The 20,961-nt window shown below is 43.4% G+C and overlaps 1 protein-coding gene across 8 annotated transcripts in view; it reads right to left on the bottom strand.

The window, feature by feature from the left end:
* The window catches only part of LOC138739154 (uncharacterized), a 44,023-nt gene extending 33,293 nt beyond the window's left edge, over nt 1–10,730 (bottom strand). For 7 of the 8 annotated variants that reach the window (XM_069890676.1, XM_069890674.1, XM_069890675.1 and 4 more), the window contains exons 1-5: nt 9,728–10,730; nt 7,658–7,745; nt 3,211–5,235; nt 1,950–2,007; nt 1,749–1,836 (exon numbers count right to left, since the gene is read on the bottom strand). In XM_069890676.1, coding sequence (XP_069746777.1) covers nt 3,987–5,235; nt 7,658–7,745; nt 9,728–10,328 — 1,938 coding nt within the window. In that variant the 5' untranslated portion in view covers nt 10,329–10,730 and the 3' untranslated portion in view covers nt 1,749–1,836; nt 1,950–2,007; nt 3,211–3,986. The remainder of the gene's footprint in view (nt 1–1,748; nt 1,837–1,949; nt 2,008–3,210; nt 5,236–7,657; nt 7,746–9,727) is intronic. The other variant, XM_069890679.1, reaches the window with a different exon arrangement.
* Nucleotides 10,731–20,961: the final 10,231 nt, after the last annotated feature.

Below are 20,961 nucleotides of genomic sequence, written 5' to 3'. Positions count from 1 at the left end.
TAGAGCAAATGAGCACAACAGAATGGTCTTTCAGTTTGCGTACAGTCCAGGTGGACGCCACAGCAGGAACGTTGATCATAGATAGCCCCTGCAGATTCACAAGTGAAGGGTTGCTTCACACGCAAGGACTATTTGTGGCCATGAATTGTCTTGACGGAGATGTGGATGTGTGTAGCATTTTCTGCAATCACACGGGTAGATACCAAGGGGCAATCAGTAGGAACAGAAGAGTGGAGAAGGGAGTCATGGATGGAGCAGGCTCTGTGGAAGGCAGGAAGGGGAAGATGTGTCTAGATGGTAGGATCACGGTGTTGATGGCAGAAATTGCGGAGGATAATATGTTGAAATATGGAGACAGGTGGGGCGATAGACAATAAAAGGGGAATTCTGCCCTTGGTGCACCTAGGGGTGGAGAGGGCCAGGGCTGACGTTCGTGAAATCGAGGATATGCGGATAAGTGCTGAATTGATAGTGGTAGAGGGAAAGCCACATATTTTGAAGAAGGCGGACACATCAGATGATGTGGAATTGAAGAGCCAGATCATTGTCCAGCTACTTAACCTGTCTCTTATCCTTTTGTGGCTTCATCACTTACTTTCCTACCATCAAAATTATATCACCAAATTTAGCATCCATACCTTTTAGCCCCTTCAGTTGACTTATTTGCATGTGGAGGGTTGAGAGACTTGTACTGATCCCATGGTACAGCCCTTTATGCATTTTAACAACCATGAAAGGATGTATTTATGCCCTGTGTCTGTTCCTGTAGGTTAGACACACTTCCATTCTTGTCAATACACTTTGGATGTGGAAATCAAAATGGAATACATTTATTGGCTCCTTTCTCTGCAATATATGTTACTTGGAAGAACTCCAATAAGATGATCAGATGGGTTTTGCTTTTTCACAATATAAAACAAAATGCTGGAGGAACTCAATGTTTGAGCAGCATTTGTGAGAAGAGAGAAACAGATCAGGTTGTGAACCTGCATCAAGACTGACAGTGAAGTGATAATAGCTAGTATTAAGAGGAGTGAAGAAAGACGAATCAAGGGCAAGTAGGTGATAGGTAGCCTAAAGAGTGATGAGGACAGGACAGGGGGTCTTGGCATTAGAAGCAAGCAGATAGGTAGAAACAGATGGGGTAAAAAGGGCGGGTGTGACCAGATGATTGGAAGTGAGGTGTGAAGTTGGAGAACCTGCTCCTCTCTCCACCTATCTCTTTTTTTTCTGTTTCCCTTTTTCATTCTCTGTTTCTCTGCCACCAATTACTCACCTGCCTCTGTTAACTTACTCCAAACTGCTCACTTTCCTGGCTCCATTTTTCCCCATTCATCAAAAACTTATTGGCGCATGTCTCATCTGTTCTCTTTTTTTTAATAAGTTCCCTCTCAACATTCAATCATAATGAAGGACAGTCTCAACTCAAAATGCCAGCTCTCCATTTCCCTCAACAGATTCTGCTTGACCTTCTTAAGCACGTGAAATATGGCAAATAACTGGCAACCATACCAGGAAGGTTATTTGTAGCACTTTTACAATCAAACATTTCTTGGACTACTCAGTGTAGAACAAAAGTACTACTCAGACACCGCTGACCAATTAAGTCCAGTTTTAACTCGGCCATAATATTTGATGAAAGCTACCAAAACTTATAACAAACATAATTTCATTACGATGCCTAATTTTACCATATGTATGACAATTTGTTACTGATATTGTTCCAAATAAAAAAAATGAACACTCACTTTGTGCAATAAAAACCCTCTTGACCTTTGTGTAGAGGCACACAACCATTTCCCATTTCTTCCCCTTCTTCATTCATATCTGTTAATTCTTAAGCAAAGTACACAGAGAAATATCAGTTAGAAATGTATTAGATATATTTCTATACATTAAATTTGGTTGAACATCATGTTGGTCAGATGTTTTATTAATTCCAAGATTACCATTCAGTTTCCAATGACTTTGAGTCTTCTTTGACTTCTTTCCTTGACACAAACTGCACTAGGAATAAACAAATATTTGGTTTTAAACAATCCGTAATTCAGCAACTGTGTGTGCTTTCAAGGGAAAGCATCGTCATACTCTTTAAATGATAATGTGTTGTGTACATTCAAATCACACACATTGTTGATACTCACAACTTTTTAAATAACAAAATCACCAAATCACAATATTCTATTTCAAGATGCACTGAATATTTCTACAGTAGGCATCTATTGACAAAAAAACAATTCTGTAAATGTCAAAAATCTTTGTAATGCTAGTAACATCTGAACTTGAGCAATATTGTCTAGAAATGCCCTGTGACATTATCCAAGAATTTAGTTGTGGATGCAGTTTGATGTCTTAATTCTATAGCTATTCAGCCACAATATCTGTGATGTCCTCTTCCTTCAAAAATGTGGCTCCCTCTCTACTACCATCAACTCAGCCATCTCCTGCCTATCCTCTTTTACTCGCACATCTGCACTGGCTCCCTCCATCCTCACGTGCAACAAGGACAGGAATTTCCCTTCTCCTAACCTACTACCCTACCTGTCACTGCATCCCATGTATCGTCCTTAGACATTCTGTAACATACAATGCGATCTCACCACCAGACACATCTTCCCTCTCCCCTTTCCACTGGGATCACTCCTTCCATGGCCAACCCCATCACTGCTCCCTTCCCAGAAATCACCTCTGTGACTGCAGAGTACACACCTCCTTCAACACCATTTGGGGGCCTAAAACAATCCTTCCAAGTGAAGTAACATTGGGAGCTTGCTTCATGGAGCACTTTGGCTCTGTCTGCCGTATTAGCAAGGATTTCCCAGATACAACTCATTCTCCTGCCAACATGTCTGTCTCTGGTCTCTTGCATGCCAGACTGAAACCACCCGCAAAAATGGAAAAACACTTCCTATTCCGCCTGGGCACCCTCAAACTGGATGGCATTTACATTGACTTCTCTAGTTTCCGTTAACCCCTCCTCCTTCCTTTTATCCCTATTTTTCCTTTCCTTTAGTTCTCCATTCACAGAGCCACCTCTTCCCCAAATCAATTCCCAGTTTTCACGTTCTCCTATCTCTATCCAGTTATTGTCCTTTGTCGGTTGAGCTGTCCACCTCCCCTACTCCTTCTTTCCTTCTCCCTTGCCTTACCTGCTTTTTATTCAAACCTCGAAGAGGGCTCAGGCCCACAATATTGGTCACGTATCTTTACCTGCCCTGGATGCTGAGAGATGTGATGAACTCCTGCAGCATGGACATGTTTTGCCACGTTTATATCCTTCTTGCCTTTAGCTCCTTCTTTAGGACAGGCAGAAGGTTGTTGCATGCAATTAACATTGCTGCTTTCACCAAAATCTCTGCAACTTGCGTTGGTCCTTGATTTGTGGTCAGCAGCTTCAATTTTATCAATATTGCTTAATGTATGTCTTTCACCAGTCCTTGGGAGTTGCATGTTTTTTTTCCTTGATGGAGCAGGGGATGCAAAACTATTGATGGAGCAAGGGGTATACACCTCATGGTCCTCTTTTGCGTTGAATCTTTTGCCCGCAGAATGAGGCATGGTGTACATAGGTGTTGGGTTGCTTTGTGAGTCGTCTTTCATTTGAGGAGCATCAGGGATAAAATGCTGTATTGAATACTGTACTGCCTTTGGAAGACATTCTTTGCAATTTATACCCCTTTCCTTCACATTCTGATTCAGTAATTGTTGTTCTATAGTAATGAAGGACAGCTTTTCGTGGGGAACAGGTACGCCAAAACAAGGTTTTGGCTGGGATGCAATTAATTTTCTTGATCGTGGATCTCCGCATATATGCTCAAATTTTTTTCTGTATAAGGTTTCATTCCAGTCTTTTTAATTTCACTGTCAATAAAACATATTTCCATAGCTATATTTTCTATTTTAACTCCATTTGTTTTGATTGCTGGAGAGACAGGTGGTGCTATAGGAATCATTAATGCAACTGATTCTTGGAAAGGCATTGTTTTTCAACAGAGGTGAGTAATGTATTTGTGCTTTAAGTTCAGCTCCAGGTTAGCAACAACCTCCTGATCAATAAAAGGTATGTATGATGATCTTGGTCTTTTAAATCCTTTGCCTGGTGCAATTGGCTTCAGAAATGGTATTTTTTGAAGTGATATTTCTGAATTTGGAGAATAGGCCATCTGTTTTATTAAACCGAATTCAAGCCTATCCTTCCATTCTGCCTGTTGGTGTTCAGCAGGAAGATCCCCCTTTCCCACATATTCAGGTTTTGGGAGTCCAATACATTGTGATTTTGGTTTTGATTGTAAAGGTGTATTGATAGGAAGAGCTACCTCATTTCTTTCCAACATTTCTGACGGTAGAGGAAGTGACATTATCCTCTGAATAATTGATGCCTTCTTAGCAACATTCAGCCCAAGTTTCATCATCTGGCTTTCATGTAACATTGGAAAACATGGGGTAGGTTGATAAACCACACCTTTGTCAGTTTTACCCTGATATTTTTTGGCAGTTTTAAACTTCTTAGCAGCCATTGGTATAACATTTTGAAACATTTTTCTGCATTGCAGTTGGTCAAATGTTTTATGATTTTCTTGTGTCAATAAGGCACATTTCTGAATAAGTGGATCTGAGGAAGAATTGGTATTTTTCGCCTTTGCACATTCTTCCTCCAAGTTGTAGATATCACCTGGAGGAAGTTCAGTAGAAAATGCTATTTCTGAATCTGATAACTGAATGGATTCATTTGTCTTGAAGTATGAAGATGGCACTGAATATTTCTCAAAATTATGGCTAACATATCTAGTTGGTTTTTGTGTGGCACCTCTTCCTGATGAATCTGTATTTTTGTCCAAGGACTTATTATTAACAAAATACATTTCATCGGGAGCTGTCTGTGAAACACTAGAAGATCCCCATATTTCGTCAGAAGAAAATTGTTGTGATGTATTTGTTCCAACTGACGTGTACCTACTGAGCGAATACTGCCTTGAGAATGATTGTTCAGAGGCAATACTGAATCTCCAACTTCTATCAAAAGGATTATCTTGGGAAGTGTGAGAAGAAGTTGATCTGAACTTTTCGTCACTTAATTTTTCATATGTGACTTTTTTCTCGCAGCAATCGCAACCTAAATAATCCTCAAAAGTTACTTCAAAGGACGTTTCAGTGATTGCTTTCTTATCATTCAGATCATCTTTGGCTTCTTCAAACGTTAATTCGTTAGATGTTTGGGTTGCATCATGGAGTTTTCTATTTACCACACAGAGAAATCAATACACAAGAATTAATTTGGCTCCTTTCAATACACATTAAAACAACATACTTACTTCCATACCATAAATGTTCAGATCGTCATTTAGTAACTGGCAGTCTACTGGTGGGTGAACTACTAATCATTGGCTGCTCAATATCACGAGCATGAGTCAAACCAGACTGATGCTGCACTTCATTTAAAATGGCAATCTACCTGGGCATTTCCATTGTTGGTATACAACTGCATATTTAGTGGCTCAGAAATCATGTGGCTGCAGCATATACAAGCTTACTGCTAACTTAATGCTAGCTTATCTTTTCACTAATCAGTAGTCTGATATTCAAGTTTAATTTTGATTTCATAAAATTAATTTTGAAAAGAGTGCCCAGTTGCTGCAATATGAAACTGGACAGGTTAGTGCCTGTTGCACGACATGCTAATTCTCAGACATCAGTCCTGCACTGTGAAAACTGAACACTTGAAAACATACAAGGCATGTGTATGGGCAAGCTGCTAGACTAATGGAAAGAATAGTGAGGAGGGACAATTATTTCAAGCACCATCACAGGAAACCAAGAAGTATGACAGCAACCAACCAGTAAATTATTCTTAATTTGATGTCAGCATGGATGGGGCATGGAATTGAAATTGTTGGCCACTGGGAGGTTCCAGATATTGCAGCTGACAGAGCGAATGAGCACAAAAGAATGGTCTTTCAGTTTGCGTCCAGACCAGAAGAGGAGGCCACAGCAGGAGCATTGATAATAGATAGCCCCTGCAGATTCACAAGTGAAGGGTTGCTTCACTTGCAAGGACTATTTGTGGCCCTGAATTGTCTTGACGGAGGTGTGGGTGTGTGTAGCATTTTCTGTGGTCACACGCGTAGATACCAAGGGGCAATCAGTAGGAACAGATGAGTGGACAAGGGAGTCATAGATGGAGCAGTCCCTGCGGAAGGCAGGAAGGGGAAGATGTGTCTAGGTCGTAGGATCACGTTGATGATTGCAGAAATTGCGGAGGATAATATGTTTAATATGGAGACAGGTGGGGTGACAGACAAGGAAAGGGGAATTCTGCCCTTGGTGCACCTAGGGGTGGAGGGAGGCAGGGCAGACGTTCGTGAAATCGAGGATATGCAGATAAGTGCTGAATTGATAGTGGTCGAGGGAATATTTTGAAGGAGGACACATCAGATAATGTGGAATAGAAGAGCCAGATCTTTGCCCAGCTACTTAGCCTGTCTCTTATCCTTTTGTGGCTTCATCACTTACTTTCCTACCATCAAAATTACATCAAATTTAGCAACCATACCTTTAAGACCCTTCAGTCGACTTATTTGCATGTGGAGGATTGAGACTCTAGCACTGATCCCATGTTACAATACTTTGTGCATTTTAACAACCAGGAAAGGATGTATTTATGCCCTGTGTCTGTTCCTGTTATTTAGACAATATATTCTTGTCAATATACTTTGGATGTGGAAATCAAAATGGAGTACATTTATTGGTTCCTTTCTCTGTAATATATGTTACTTGGAAGAACTCCAATAAGATGATCAGACAGGTTTTCCTTTTTCACAATAGGAAACAAAATGTTGGAGGAACTCAATGTTTGAGCAGTATTTGTGAGAAAAGAGAAACAGATCAGGTTGTGAACCTGCATCAAGACTGACAGTGAAGTGATAATAGCTAGTATTAAGAGGAGAGAAGAAAGACAAATCAAGGGACAGTAGATGATAGGTATCCTAAAGAGTGATGAGGACAGGACAGGGGGTCTTGGCATTAGAAGCAAACAAATATGTAGAAACAGATGGGATAAAAAGGGCAGGTGTGACCAGGTGATTGGAAGTGAGGTGTGAAGTTGGAGAACCTGCTCCTCTCTCCACCTATCTCTTATTTTCTGTTTCCCTTTTTCGTTCTCTGTTTCTCTGCCACCAATTACTCACCTGCCTCTGTTAACTTACTCCAAACTGCTCACTTTCCTGGCTCCATTTTTCCCATTCATCAAAAACTTATTGGCCCATGTCTCATCCGTTCTCTTTTTTTTTAAATAAGTTCCCTCTCAACATTCAATCATAATGAAGGACAGTCTCAACTCAAAATGCCAGCTCTCCATTTCCCTCAACAGATTCTGCTTGACCTTCTTAAGCACGTGAAATATGGCAAATAACTGGCAACCATACCAGGAAGGTTATTTGTAGCACTTTTACAATCAAACATTTCTTGGACTACACAGCGTACATCAAAAGTACTACTCAGACACCGCTGACCAATTAAGTCCAGTTTTAACTCGGCCATAATATTTGATGAAAGCTTCCAAAATTTATAACAAACATAATTTCAATACGATGCCTAATTTTACCATATGTATGACAATTTGTTACTGATATTGTTCCAATTAAAAAAAGTGAACACTCACTTTGTGCAATAAAAACCCTCTTGACTTTTGTGTAGAGGCACACAACGATTTTCCATTTCTTCCCCTTCTTCATTAGTATCTTTTAATCCTTAAGCAAAGTAGACAGAGAAATATCAGTTACAAATGTGTCAGATATATTTTTATACACTAAATCTGGTTGAACATCATGTTGGTCAGTGTAGAGCTCGTCGAAAGAATCAAAGACTTCTTGATCCAAACCAAGGCTTTTATTAGCAAAAGACAGGAGCTCTTCACAGGTGGCCGACCAGTCCGGAATGATCCGACCTGGCTAGGGACACAACCCTTTAAGGCCCAGACAGTAGGTGTGGCTTAGCTCTCAGCCAATTGCTGTAAGCACAGTCTAGATACAGTAACTATATACCCTATATGTTGGTGATAGATCTGTACTATCACATTCACCCCTTCTTGGAGAACTGACCCTGGAAAAAAAAACGAGAGAATGAAGGGAAGGGGTAGGTTAAGGACTGTAGTGGTCAGGGGGTCTGACCATCCGGCGTGTCAGCCGTGGTGCCGGGATTGGGGTCGCTGGAGTGGTGTCGCCAGCAGGCTCGTCGGGTGCGACCGCTCCTTCGCTCAGATCCCCAGTCGTGTTTTCGGCAGGGTGGCCCGGGTCGTTGGGGTGCTGTTGGTCCCTCTGTTGCGCATGGGGCCTGGGGAATAAAGAGTTGGGGAAGGTTGGGTTGGGGGGTTTGCTGGGTCTACCGCATCCTGACCTAGGTCCCGCACCGAAACAGTGTCCTCCCGCCCGTTTGGGAACTCAACGTAGGCGTAATGTGGGTTCGCGTGGAGTAGAGTCACTCGGTTGACCAAGGGGTCGTTCTTTGAGTGCCAGACGTGGCGTCGCAAAAGGACGGTAAGCCATGCCGGTACAGTGTTTCCTGATTCAGATTTCCTCGGGAAAAGGAACATCCTTTCGTGCGGGGGTAGCATTTGTTGCAGCACATAGGAGGGAGCGGATGGAGTGTAAGGTACTAGTGAGAACCTCCTGCCAGTGAGAGGTGGGGAGACCTTTAGACCGAGAGCCAGTGTAACCGCTCTCCATATGGTGGCATTCTCCCTCTCGACCTGGTCATTACCGCGTGGGTTATAGCTCGTGGTCCTGCTTGAAGCGATACCACACTCCAGAAGGTACTGTTGCAGCTCTGCGCTCATGAATGAGGACCCCCTATCACTGTGGATGGAATTGGGGTACCCAAAAATGGCGAAAATACTGTGAAGGGCCTATATCACTGAGGTGGCAGTGGTGTCTGGGCAGGGCACAGCGAACGGGAAGCGGGAGTACTCGTCGATGGCCGTAAGGATGTAGTTATTACATTTGGTCAACGGTAGAGGCCCCTTAAAGTCTACGCTAAGACGCTCGAAGGGGCGGGTGGCTTTGATAACGTGGGAGTTATCCAGACGGAAGAAGTGGGGCTTGCATTCAGCGCACACCGAACAGGCTCGGGTCATGGAGCGGATCTCCTCGACCGTGTAGGGTAGGTTGCGCGCCTTCACAAAGTGGGCAAACCTCGTGACCCCCGGATGACAGAGAGTCTCATGGAGTTTTTGTAGTCTGTCCATCTGTATGCTGGCGCACGTCCCCCTGGAGAGCGCATCAGGCGGGTCATTGAGCTTACCAGGCCGGTACAGGATGTCATAGTTAAAGGTGGAGAGTTCGATTCTCCATCTGGCGATTTTGTCGTTTTTTATCTTACCACGCTGGGTATTGCTGAACATGAAGGAGACCACGCGTTGATCAGTCAACAGTGTAAAGCGCCTCCCAGCGAGGTAATGTCTCCAACGATGCACCGCTTCAACTATGGCCTGGGCCTCCTTCTTGATCGAAGAATGTCTACTCTCTAGACCCTGGAGGGTCTGGAGAAGAAGGCTACAGGCCGACCGGCCTGGTTCAAGGTGGCTGCCAGGGCGAAGTCGGATGCATCGCTCTCGACTTGAAACGGGACAGACTCATCGATCGCGTGCAGCGTCGATGTCGGATTTGATTCGATCGAAAGCCGCTCTAGCTTCGGTTGAGAGGGGAAAGGAGGTGGTTTTGATAAGAAGACGCACCTTGTCGGCGTAGTGTGGAACCCATTGGGCGTAATACGAGAAAAGGCCCAGGCAGCGTTTGAGCACTTTCTGGGTATGGGGGGGAAGGCAAGTCCATTAGGGGACGCATGCGGTCAGGATCTGGCATGACTATCCCGTTCTCCACCACGCAACCTAGAATAGCGAGTCGTGTGGTCCGGAAGACACAGTTGTCCAAATTGTAAGTCAGGTTCAGCCGACGGGCAGTTTGAAGAAATTTGTCTAGGTTGGCGTCGTGGCCCTGCGTGTCGTGGCCGCAGATGGTGATATTGTCCAGATACGGGAAGGTAGTGGTTAGCCCGTTCTGGTCCACCATCCGGTCCATTTCCCGCAGGAAGACCGCGACACCATTCGTGACCCCGAATGGTACCCTGAGAAATTGATATAGCCGCCCATTCACTTCAAAGGCCGTGAATGGTCGGTCCTCACAGGTGATCGGGAGCTGGTGGTAGGCCGAACGTAGGTCAATGGTGGAGAATATGCGGTATTGGGCGATCTGGTTCACCACATCTGTGATGCGTGGCAGGGGGTACGCATCCAGGAGCGTGAAGCGGTTAATGGTCTGGCTATAGTCGACCACCATCTGTAGTTTTTCCCCGTTCTTGACAACCACCACCTGGGCTCTCCAGGGACTTTAACCTTCGTCCAGCAATCTACGCACCTCACTCCTAATGAATTGCCTGTTTTCGTAACTATATTGCCGACTTTTGGTGGCCACAGGCTTCCAGCCAGGGGTGAAGTTTGCGAAGAGTGCTGGCGGGGCAATCTGGAGTGTGGAAAGGCCGCAGGATTGGCCCCGGGGCACGGGGGATGGTTGCTCGGGTGCTTCGGGGGTGGGGCGATGGCAGATCGAGAGGGGGGCGTGGGGTCCCCCAAAGTGTAGGGACACCGTTTGGAACTGACACTGGAAGTCTAATCCCAGCAACACTAGGGCGCACAGTTGGGGAAGGACGAATAATTTGAAGTGGGTGACCGTTACCCCTTTCTCCCAGTCGAGTGCGACCTCGTCGCTAATGAGATCCTCTGGGTAGTGGGGATAATGTCAAGTCCCCAACAGAGGGCCAGATCTGGCTGGATAAAACTGTCCGTTGACCCAGAGTCAAATAAGCAATTGGTGTAGTGTCCATGCACTTCAATCAGTTCCATTGCTCTGGTGAGGGGATGAGAGCATTGCTGGTTTAGTGTTATTGAAGCAGTTGACAGCGGATCTGCGCGATGACGTCACGCAACGGGATGATGTCACGCAACGGACGACGTAATGGACATAGTCAACGCTGGAGGAGCAGGTTGGAGAATCTCCCGGAAGTGCTGTTGTGGTGGCGTCGGCAGGTGAAAGGTAAGTAGTGGGGTTTGTAGTTGCTCGCGGTTGGCGGTGGGTAGGTCGTCGGACGCGGTGGTCGGGCCCCGGCGGTCGTCAGCGATGGACGCTTGGGTGGCCGCGGGGAGGTCCTCAGTCGGTCGTGGTGGCCGTATCGGCGGCGGCGTAGGCAGCGGCAGACGGGGAGCGGTAGCGTTGGCCACGGCGGCGGCGGCAGCAGCGGTAACGTCGGCCCCGGGGGTGGCTGTGGCGGCGGCAGCAGTAGCGGTAGCGTCGGCCCCGGGGGTGGCTGCGGCGGCGGCAGCAGCAGCAGCAGCGATAGCGTCGGCCCCGGGGGTGTCTGTGGCGGCGGCAGCAGCAGCGGTAGCGGCGGCCTCGGGGGTGGCTGTGCCAGCGGTTGCGTCGGCCCCGGGGGTGGCCGCGGCGGCGGCAGCAGCAGCGGTAGCGTCGGCCCCGGGGATGGCCGCGGCGGCGGCAGCAGCAGCGGTAGCGTCGGCCCCGGGGGTGGCCGCGGCGGCGGCAGCAGCAGCGGTAGCGGCGGCCTCGGGGGTGGCTGTGCCAGCGGTTGCGTCGGCCCCGGGGGTGGCCGCGGCGGCGGCAGCAGCAGCAGCGGTAGCGTCGGCCCCGGGGGTGTCTGTGGCGGCGGGAGCAGCAGCGGTAGCGTCGGCCCCGGGGGTGGCCGCGGCGGCGGCAGCAGCAGCGGTAGCGTCGGCCGCGGGGGTGGCTGTGGCGGCGGCAGCAGCAGCGGTTGCCACAGTCGGGGGCGAGAGGCGGGCCAACACCACGGTTGCGAGGGTGGGCTCCCCCTTCCGGATTCGGCGTCTCCGTGACATCAGGCGTTGCCATGCAGGGGAGCCCTCAATCTCATTGGACGAGAGCTCTGGGGAAGAAGAGTTTGAATGGGATAGTGGCGATTGGGCTTCACACGAGGCACTGTGTTTGCTGGTGGTCATTTTAGACCTACAGGCTGCAGCAAAGTGGCCCTTTTTAAGGCACTTCTGGCACCTGGTTTTTCTTGCTGGGCACTGGGACCTGCTGTGCTTGTCCCTCCTGCAGAAATAACATTTTGGGTTCGCAGGGGGCAAGGTAGCAGCAGCCGACAGGCCGTCAGTGGTAGGGTAGAAGGGCACTCTACTCACATCAGAACGTGGGGTCCAGTCCCTAGAGAACTCATTTGACTTTAAGGCTGCATCCTCCATTGTGATTGCAATCCGGGCCACGCCCTCTACTTTTTCTACCCCTTGCTCGAGCAAGCGCAGCCTCACTTCGTTCGATCGGAGCCCGGCCACATAGGCATCCCGGATGAGATCGTTTGTGATCTCGGCAGCAGTTTTGTCCACACAGTTACAGTCCTTGCCCAATGCCTTTAATACTTGTAAATATGCCTTGCTGGACTAGCCGGGCTGTTGCTTCCTCGACACAAGCATGAACCGGGCATAAACTCTGTTCACCGGTTGATCATACAGTTCTTTCAGTACCTTTATGGCTCCGGTGTAAGTGGTCTCATCCTGGATGTTCTCGTAGACTCTCAAGGACATCATAGACAGCAATGCTGTTAGATGCTGGTTATCCTCCTCCACCTCAATGAATCTCAGGAAGTTTTCAAAGTTCAGCAGCCAGAAGTTAAAGGCTTTGAAGGCTGTAGCTGACTGTGGGTCGATATCAAGTTTTTCTGGCCAAGTTAAACGCTCCATCCCTTTCAAAAAAAAATTCTTTTTGCTAATAAAATTGTAGAGCTCGTCGAAAGAACCAAAGACTTGTTGATCCAAACCAAGGCTTTTATTAGCAAAAGACATGAGCCCTTCACAGGTGGCCGACCAGTCCGGAATGATCCGACCTGGCTAGGAACACAACCCTTTAAGGCCCAGACAGTAGGCGTGGCTTAGCTCTCAGCCAATCACTGTAAGCACAGTCTTGATACAGTAACGAAATATACTATGTACATTGGTGATAGATCTGTACTATCACAGATGTTTTATTAATTCCAAGATTACCATTCAGTTTCCAATGACTTTGAGTCTTCTTTGACTTCTTTCCTTGACACAAACCGCACTAGGAATAAACAAATATTTGGTTTTAAACAATCCGTAATTCAGCAACTGTGTGTGCTTTCAAGGGAAAGCATCATCATACTCTTTAAATGATAATGTGTTGTGGGCATACAAATCACACACATTGTTGCTGCTCACAACTTTTTAAATAACAAAATTACCAAATCACAATATTCTGTTTCAAGATGCACTGAATATTTCTACAGTAGGCGTGTATTGACAAAAAACCAATTCTGTAAATGTCAAAAATCTTTGTAATGCTAGTAACATCTGAACTTGTGCAATATTGACCAAAAATACCCTGTGACATTATCCAAGAAATTAGTTGTGGATGCAGTTTGATGTCTTCATTCTGTAGCTATTCAGCCACAATATCCGAGATGTCCTCCTCCTTCAAAAATGTGGCTCCCCCTCTATTACCATCAACTCAGCCCACTCCCGCCTATGCTCTTTTACCCGCACATCTGCACTGGCTCCCTCCATCCTCACACGCAACAGAGGCCGGAATTCCCCTTCTCCTAACCTACTACCCTACCTGTCACTGCGTCCAATGTATCGTCCTCAGCCACTCTGTAACATATAATGCGATCTCACCACCAGACACATCTTCTTCCCTCTCCCCTTTCCACTGGGACCACTCCTTCCATGGCCACCCCATCACTGCTCCCTTCCCACCAATCACCTCTGTGACTGCAGAGTACACACCTCCTTCAACACCATTTGGGGCCCTAAAACAATCCTTCCAAGTGAAGTAACATTAGGAACTTGCTTCATGGAGAATCTTAGCTCTGTCTGCCACAATAGCAAGGATTTCCCAGATACAACTCATTTTAATACACCACCCCATTCCCATGCCAACATGTCTGTTTGTTCACTGTTTGTTAAATGTGTTTCTTAAAAAAACGCAATATCAACCTTAAACTTCTTAATATAATTTAACACTTTCTTACATTTATTCGGATTATTGGGCCCATTCATATTAAATGTAGCAAATTTCGACATCGCTTGTTCCGACTCCATGGTAGTCCAAACTTCTTCTAAATTTATGAATTGCTTTAAAATTGGTATCTTCATTGTTTGTGCTCTGGTTTTCTTCATGCCCATTCAGAGCCAGCTCTTCAGCGCTTGACGTCCTGCTTTGCGGAAACTGCCAAAATGTTTGGCCTGGAAGTCAGCCTGAAGAAAACTGAGGTCCTCCATCAGCCAGCTCCCCACCATGACTACCAGCCCCCCCACATCTCCATCGGGCACACAAAACTCAAAACGGTCAACCAGTTTACCTATCTCGGCTGCACCATTTCATCAGATGCAAGGATCGACAGTGAGATAGACAACAGACTCGCCAAGGCAAATAGCGCCTTTGGAAGACTACACAAAAGAGTCTGGAAAAACAACCAACTGAAAAACCTCACAAAGATAAGCGTATACAGAGCCGTTGTCATACCCACACTCCTGTTCGGCTCCGAATCATGGGTCCTCTACCGGCACCACCTACGGCTCCTAGAACGCTTCCACCAGCGTTGTCTCCGCTCCATCCTCAACATCCATTGGAGCGCTCACACCCCTAACGTCGAGGTACTCGAGATGGCAGAGGTCGACAGCATCGAGTCCACGCTGCTGAAGATCCAGCTGCGCTGGATGGGTCACGTCTCCAGAATGGAGGACCATCGCCTTCCCAAGATCGTATTATATGGCGAGCTCTCCACTGGCCACCGTGACAGAGGTGCACCAAAGAAAAGGTACAAGGACTGCCTAAAGAAATCTCTTGGTGCCTGCCACATTGACCACCGCCAGTGGGCTGATAACGCCTCAAACCGTGCATCTTGGCGCCTCACAGTTTGGCGGGCAGCAGCCTCCTTTGAAGAAGACCGCAGAGCCCACCTCACTGACAAAAGGCAAAGGAGGAAAAACCCAACACCCAACCCCAACCAACCAATTTTCCCTTGCAACCGCTGCAATCGTGTCTGCCTGTCCCGCATCGGACTGGTCAGCCACAAACGAGCCTGCAGCTGACGTGGACTTTTTACCCCCTCCATAAATCTTCGTCCGCGAAGCCAAGCCAAAGAAAGAAAAAATTTAATTACTTGTAAAAACAAAGTTTGAGAACTTCATATATTTAAAGGGTGCTACAAAACAGGCATTTATTCAAATCTGCTAGGAGAGATGTTCAAACACGTCTCTCCCCTATGACTGCTTTGAATTGAACATTTTTTTATCATTTGAAAGGTGAAGGAAAAATATCAAATCCCTAATCACACACTTTTCTGTTATTATCAAATTAAATCAATGTTGTATGATTATTTTGGGAGACAATTGGATTTACCTAAAGAATCTAAACTTGAAATGTTGGTCCAAGATGGAGGGAAGAAGGGTTTTATTTCAGAAATGTATCAATTACTCAGCAGAAAATGTGTAAGATTGAGCTGCATAAATCGTGTCTTAAATGGGAGAAGGACTTGGGAGTTCAGTTTGAAAATGATCGTTGGAGGAACATTTGTAGAGATCCTATGAGAAAGTTAGTAAATGTTAGGTACAGACTGGTGGCATAATTTTATACACATATATTTGACCCCAAAACATTTGATAAAATATAAGCTGAGTGCTTCAAATCAGTGTTTTTGGTGCAATGATCAATATGGTTTTATTAGGAGTTGGGGGTTTTTGGTATAGATTAAGAGATTGTTTACAAAACATGTTAAAAATAAAATTCCCTTTAGACCCAAAGATCTTTTTACTTAGAGATGTTAGTGAAGTGGGCTTGATACATAAATTCGATAAATTTCAAATGGCATTTAGCTTTAGCAGTGGCAAAGAAATGCATAGCCATTTCATGGAAAGATCAAATGGAGCTTAATTTACAAAGATGGCATTTGGAAATAAGATTGTGTATTCCATTGGAGAAGATAACATGATATAAGGGATAAATGTTATGTATTTAAAAGGATTTGGAGCCCATATCTGGATTATTTTAATTTGAAAATTTAAGACTGGTCTTGAGTGCCGCTGCGACTCCTTATCATATAGTAAATGAAAGATGCTGGGTGTTCTCATCTATTTTTTCCTTCTCTTTCACTATTCTTTTCTTTGTTAAGGGGGTAGTCGTTTTAGTGGGAGGGGATAGTGTTAGGGTTGGGGGGGCTAGGGCATTTTTTGTCAGATTTTCTGTAGTTATTTTTTAGTTGTATTTCTGGAACCATGTTAAAATTTTGAGAAATTGTTAAATTTCAATAACTGTGGTTATTGATTTTTTCTTATTACTTAACAAAAAATAAGAATGAAGCTATAGGTTAGTGCTCAAGAGGAAATCTCAGCTAAAACACCCTTGTTTCAAAATAAGCTTTTTCCCTTTACAGTTAATAATCAACTTCTAAAGTTAAGGGAACAAAAAGGAATTAAATTGGTATAAGATTATTATGAAGTGGGTTATTTTATTTCTTTTCAAAGAATGAAAGAGAAATAGGAAATTTCTTTGAGTACTCTTTATTCTTATTACCAAGTTAAAGCTTTGTTGTTAGATAATTTTGGACCTTCTGAGAAGGTCTAAATTTGAAATTTTACTTACCAATGGTGGTAAGAAAGATTTTATACTGATATGTACACCTTATTGCAGACTAAAATGCCTAAACCAGTTGCTGATAAAACGAGAGTGAAATGGGAAAAAGATTTGGAAATATCTATTTCTCCAGATGATTGGATGTCGATATGTGAGGGACGTGGTGACTAAAATTGAAAAAGTAAGGTATAGTTTGGTTGATTATAATTTTATTCATCAATTATATTTGACTCTGGAGAAATTAAAGTAATTTAAATATGTTTCTTCAGATTTATGTTTTAGATGTCATAAGGAAGTGGGTACTTTTTTTTAACTTTCGGTTTGGTGAAGTGAGACGGTTAAACCTTTTTTGAATAAAATCAAGGAATTTTTGGAGGTTATGTTTAAATTTAAAATTCCACTTGATCATATGATATTTTTATTGGGTCATATTAAAACATTGAGTTTGGAGTTAAAATTAGATAAATTTCAAATTGCTTTTTTAAGGCTAGCTTTAGTAGTGGCTAGGAAATGTCTTGCAGTTACATGGAAAAATGAGACTAAATTGAATATTCAACGATGGCATGTGGAGATGAGATCATGTATTCCTTTAGAGAAAATAACATATAATCTACAAAATAATTATTCTTTCTTTATTAAAACTTGGAGCCCGTACGTAGAATGGATGTGATTAAATTATTAAAACATTGGTGGTATGGTCCCAATTCATGGCATATAATTGAATGTATTGTTTTAGTAGATCTCATTTCTTTCTTTCTTTTTGTCTTTTGGGGTAGTTTAGAGGGGGTTTGGGTGGGGTGGGAGGGATAGGGTTGGGATGGGGAGTTTAATGGGATAAAAAAAAATATGCATTTGATTGTATTTTGAATGAATGATTTATTATTGTGTATAAAATTCTCAAAAGGAAAGCAACAGATTAACGGACTCAGAAGATTGGGTCCTGTTCCGCAATTTGAGTGCAGTTTGCTGTTCTTAGAGGGCGAGAGAGAGAGAGAGAACAGTTCTGCAGTTTTACCCTCAGCAGTAACAACTGGGACTGGAACATGACAAGCTGGCAAACTTGAGGAAAAATGCCATTTTGAAGTCAGATTTTGAGTTTTTTCAGTCTGGTCAAAGCCCTTGTGGTCCATACAAGAGGAGATGGCTGGCTATATAATGTTTCACTTGAAATAAGGGAAACAGAAAAGGAACTCTGGTGACCTGAAAGAAAGAGGTTATCATCTGGAAAACCCTGATGGGGCAAGTTTCTTCGGCAAGACACTTAAATGACTGAACAGGAGGAATCAGTTGTGGGTGTCCAATGAGCAACAAGTCTCTCTCTGAAAACTGACAAAAACTTTACTGAATGGTAACCATTTATCTTTCAAGCACCAAAGCCTGGTGAAGTTCATGTTAAATTCTGTGCACAGTATAAAAATTGCCTGATACCAGTGAACTTGGAGGAGTGAGAAGTGAGATTGGACTGTGAAGCAAAGAACTTTGCTGAACTTATATACATACACCTTACATACATGTGCACTTAGAATTAGAAGGGGGTTAAGTAAGTTAATAGCAATAAGTTGAAGTTTGATCCTGTTTTAATTTTAAAGATAACTAAAAGCAACTTTTGTTGAGGTAACCATTTGTCTTGGTGAATTTCTATTGCTGCTGTGTTTTGGGGTCCTCTGGGCCCATAACATTATGTAATAGCGCATCATCGGCAAATAAGCTAATTTGATGTCCTTCCGGTCCAACTTTAAAGCCCTTAATATCTGGCTCTCTCCTTATAATCTCTGCCAGTGCCTCAATAGCTAGGATTTTAAAAAAATGCCAGAGACAGAGGACACCCCTGTCTACTTGATCTACTACATCTACATGATGAAGTTTTTAATGGGTCTCTACCTTTCTTCAGTAGCACTGTAATTATAGCAGTTGTGACAGATTCCAGACGGTCTGGGTCTCCACCAGTCAGTCCAATATATCCATCATAAGAGACATCAATAAATCTTTAAATTGTCTATAGAGTTCAGGAGGAAACCCATAAGCCCATCCTTCCCCTGGAGATTTGATAGCTTGCAATGTACCCAAAGCTTTCTCGATTTCTTCTCTTGTGAAAGGGGCATCTAAATCAACGTTGTTTATCTTCTAATTTTGGAGTTAAACATTTGTTAAAAATTCTTCCATTTCATTTTTATCTCTTAATAATTCTGGTTTATAGTTTTATTAAAGTATTGTTTAAAGTATTATTTATTTCTTTTAGATTATATGTTATAATGTCAGCCTGTTTTTATTGCATTTATCATTCTAGATGACTCTTCTTCCTTTACTTGCCAAGATAAAATTTTATGCACCCATTCTCCTAAAGTTAATGGTGAATGATCTGATAAAAGTCTTGCCAAATATTCAATTTTTACACTCTACTTTTTAACTGGGAAGACATTAAAAACATATCAGTCCTTGATGTGAATCATGTACCCTTGAGTCTCTTTCTACAGGGTTAAGCTGCCTGCAAACTTCATTCAAATGATAATCAAACTTCATAAATGATAATGTCGATTTTGCAGCTTTTGCCTTTGTTACTGTTCTGATTGAGTTATCCAATATTGGATCTAGAGATAAGTTGCAATCTCCTCTGACCAGTATATTTTGTCTTCCTTCTGCTGTTTTTATGAAGATATCTTTCATAAAGGCTTCATCGACATAATTTGGTGCATATATATTAAAGTCCATGAATCTGCATAAATTTTACAATGTGCCATTACAAATTTTCCAGCTTTGTCAGTTAGTTTCTCTTCTATTATTACTGGTATATTTCTATTATACAGTGACCCTGCCCACAGTGACGTGAAGAGGAAATCCCGAAAGCCTGCAATAAAAGCCCTGGAATCATTCAAGAAAGAAAAAATGCTCCCTTTAGAACCATCTTTTATAGATACTCCTCTCCAGGCCGGAGTCTCCACCCTTTTCACTCTTTTCTGAGCTCTCCATGAACATTTCAATAAAATTTCCTTTTCAACAATAAATAAAAGACAGTTTTAAAAAATAAAATGTTTACTTGGTCCCATTTTAAACACTCTTCACCTTTGGCAACCTTAGTATTTTTATAAACCCACAGGAAGTCTTCCACCTTGTTCTTAGTCTTGAAAAATTGCTGATTACCTTCTGCTATTTCAACCCTTAGAGTGGCGGGGTATATCATCAAATTTTTGGAATGCAATTATCTTTTTACATCAGCAAACTCCTTCCTTTGCTTAATCAAAGTAGCATTAAAATCTTGAAAAAAAAATAACACTTTTTCATGGTCAGACTTGGGCGGGCCATTATTTTGCTGAAAGTATTCATATTCTGTTCCCAGAATTGTCTCCCATTCCCGGTAACTCAAAAGTCTTACCAGGACTGGTCATGGTCACTGATTTCCAGTTTTTCTAAGTCTGAGCATCCGGTGAGCCCTTTAAATATGTAATTTTTCTCTGAATTTGTGATCTCCCAGCACTCATGGGATCTATGTTTCAAAGAAGTTCACTGGCTCTCTTTCTCGATTCCTTCTTTCAATCCAATAATTTAAACATTATTTTGTCTGCTAAAATTGTCCATGTGTTTGATCTTGTCCAGCAGACTTTTTCTGTCTGACTCCCATTTCTTCACATCTTTTTCAAAAGCTTTCAGCTTATCTTGTGTCTTTACCAAGTCTACTTCTGCTTGGTTGATTCTTTCCATTAAGTCTTCAACATTTTCTTCAATTTCAGTCATCCTTTCAGTCGTCATTTTCGATGCCTGCAAATCAATTGCTCAAGTTTTTCAGTTTTTCCAGGATATATATATGTTTAGTTCTTGTCCCGACTCCCCAGCTCTGCAGGAGTCCACTGGTCCCGAGGCCACTCTTAAGCCCTTTTTGGGCTTTCGCTCGATTTTCCTGGTTGAGTAAAAATTTGTCAATCCTGCCTTGGTCTCTTAGTACTTATTTGGTCCATTTTTTAGTAAAAAAATTCTTAATTTTAATATTTTAACATGTCTAAGTCCTTCGCATGTTCATGCCACCCCACCCCCCCCCCCCAATGTCAACAGATTTTGACCTGAATTTAAGGTCTCAAAAGTATATCTGGCATATAAATTGTCCCCCATTTTTTTAGTGATTTTTCAGGGTTTAACGACTTGACTTATACACTGAAATGTATGGTAATTTTAATTTCTACCTTTTGTACTTCAGATCATGATAAAGGTCAATACCTTATGAGGCAACACAGTTAGCGTAGCAAACTGTTGATGTGGCACAATGTTGCAGTTAGTGCAACACCTTTACAGCACCATCGATCAG

The sequence above is a fragment of the Narcine bancroftii genome, chromosome 7, assembly GCF_036971445.1.
Source record: "Narcine bancroftii isolate sNarBan1 chromosome 7, sNarBan1.hap1, whole genome shotgun sequence".
Taxonomy (NCBI): domain Eukaryota; kingdom Metazoa; phylum Chordata; class Chondrichthyes; order Torpediniformes; family Narcinidae; genus Narcine; species Narcine bancroftii.
This window is presented reverse-complemented; position numbering and strand designations above follow the sequence as displayed.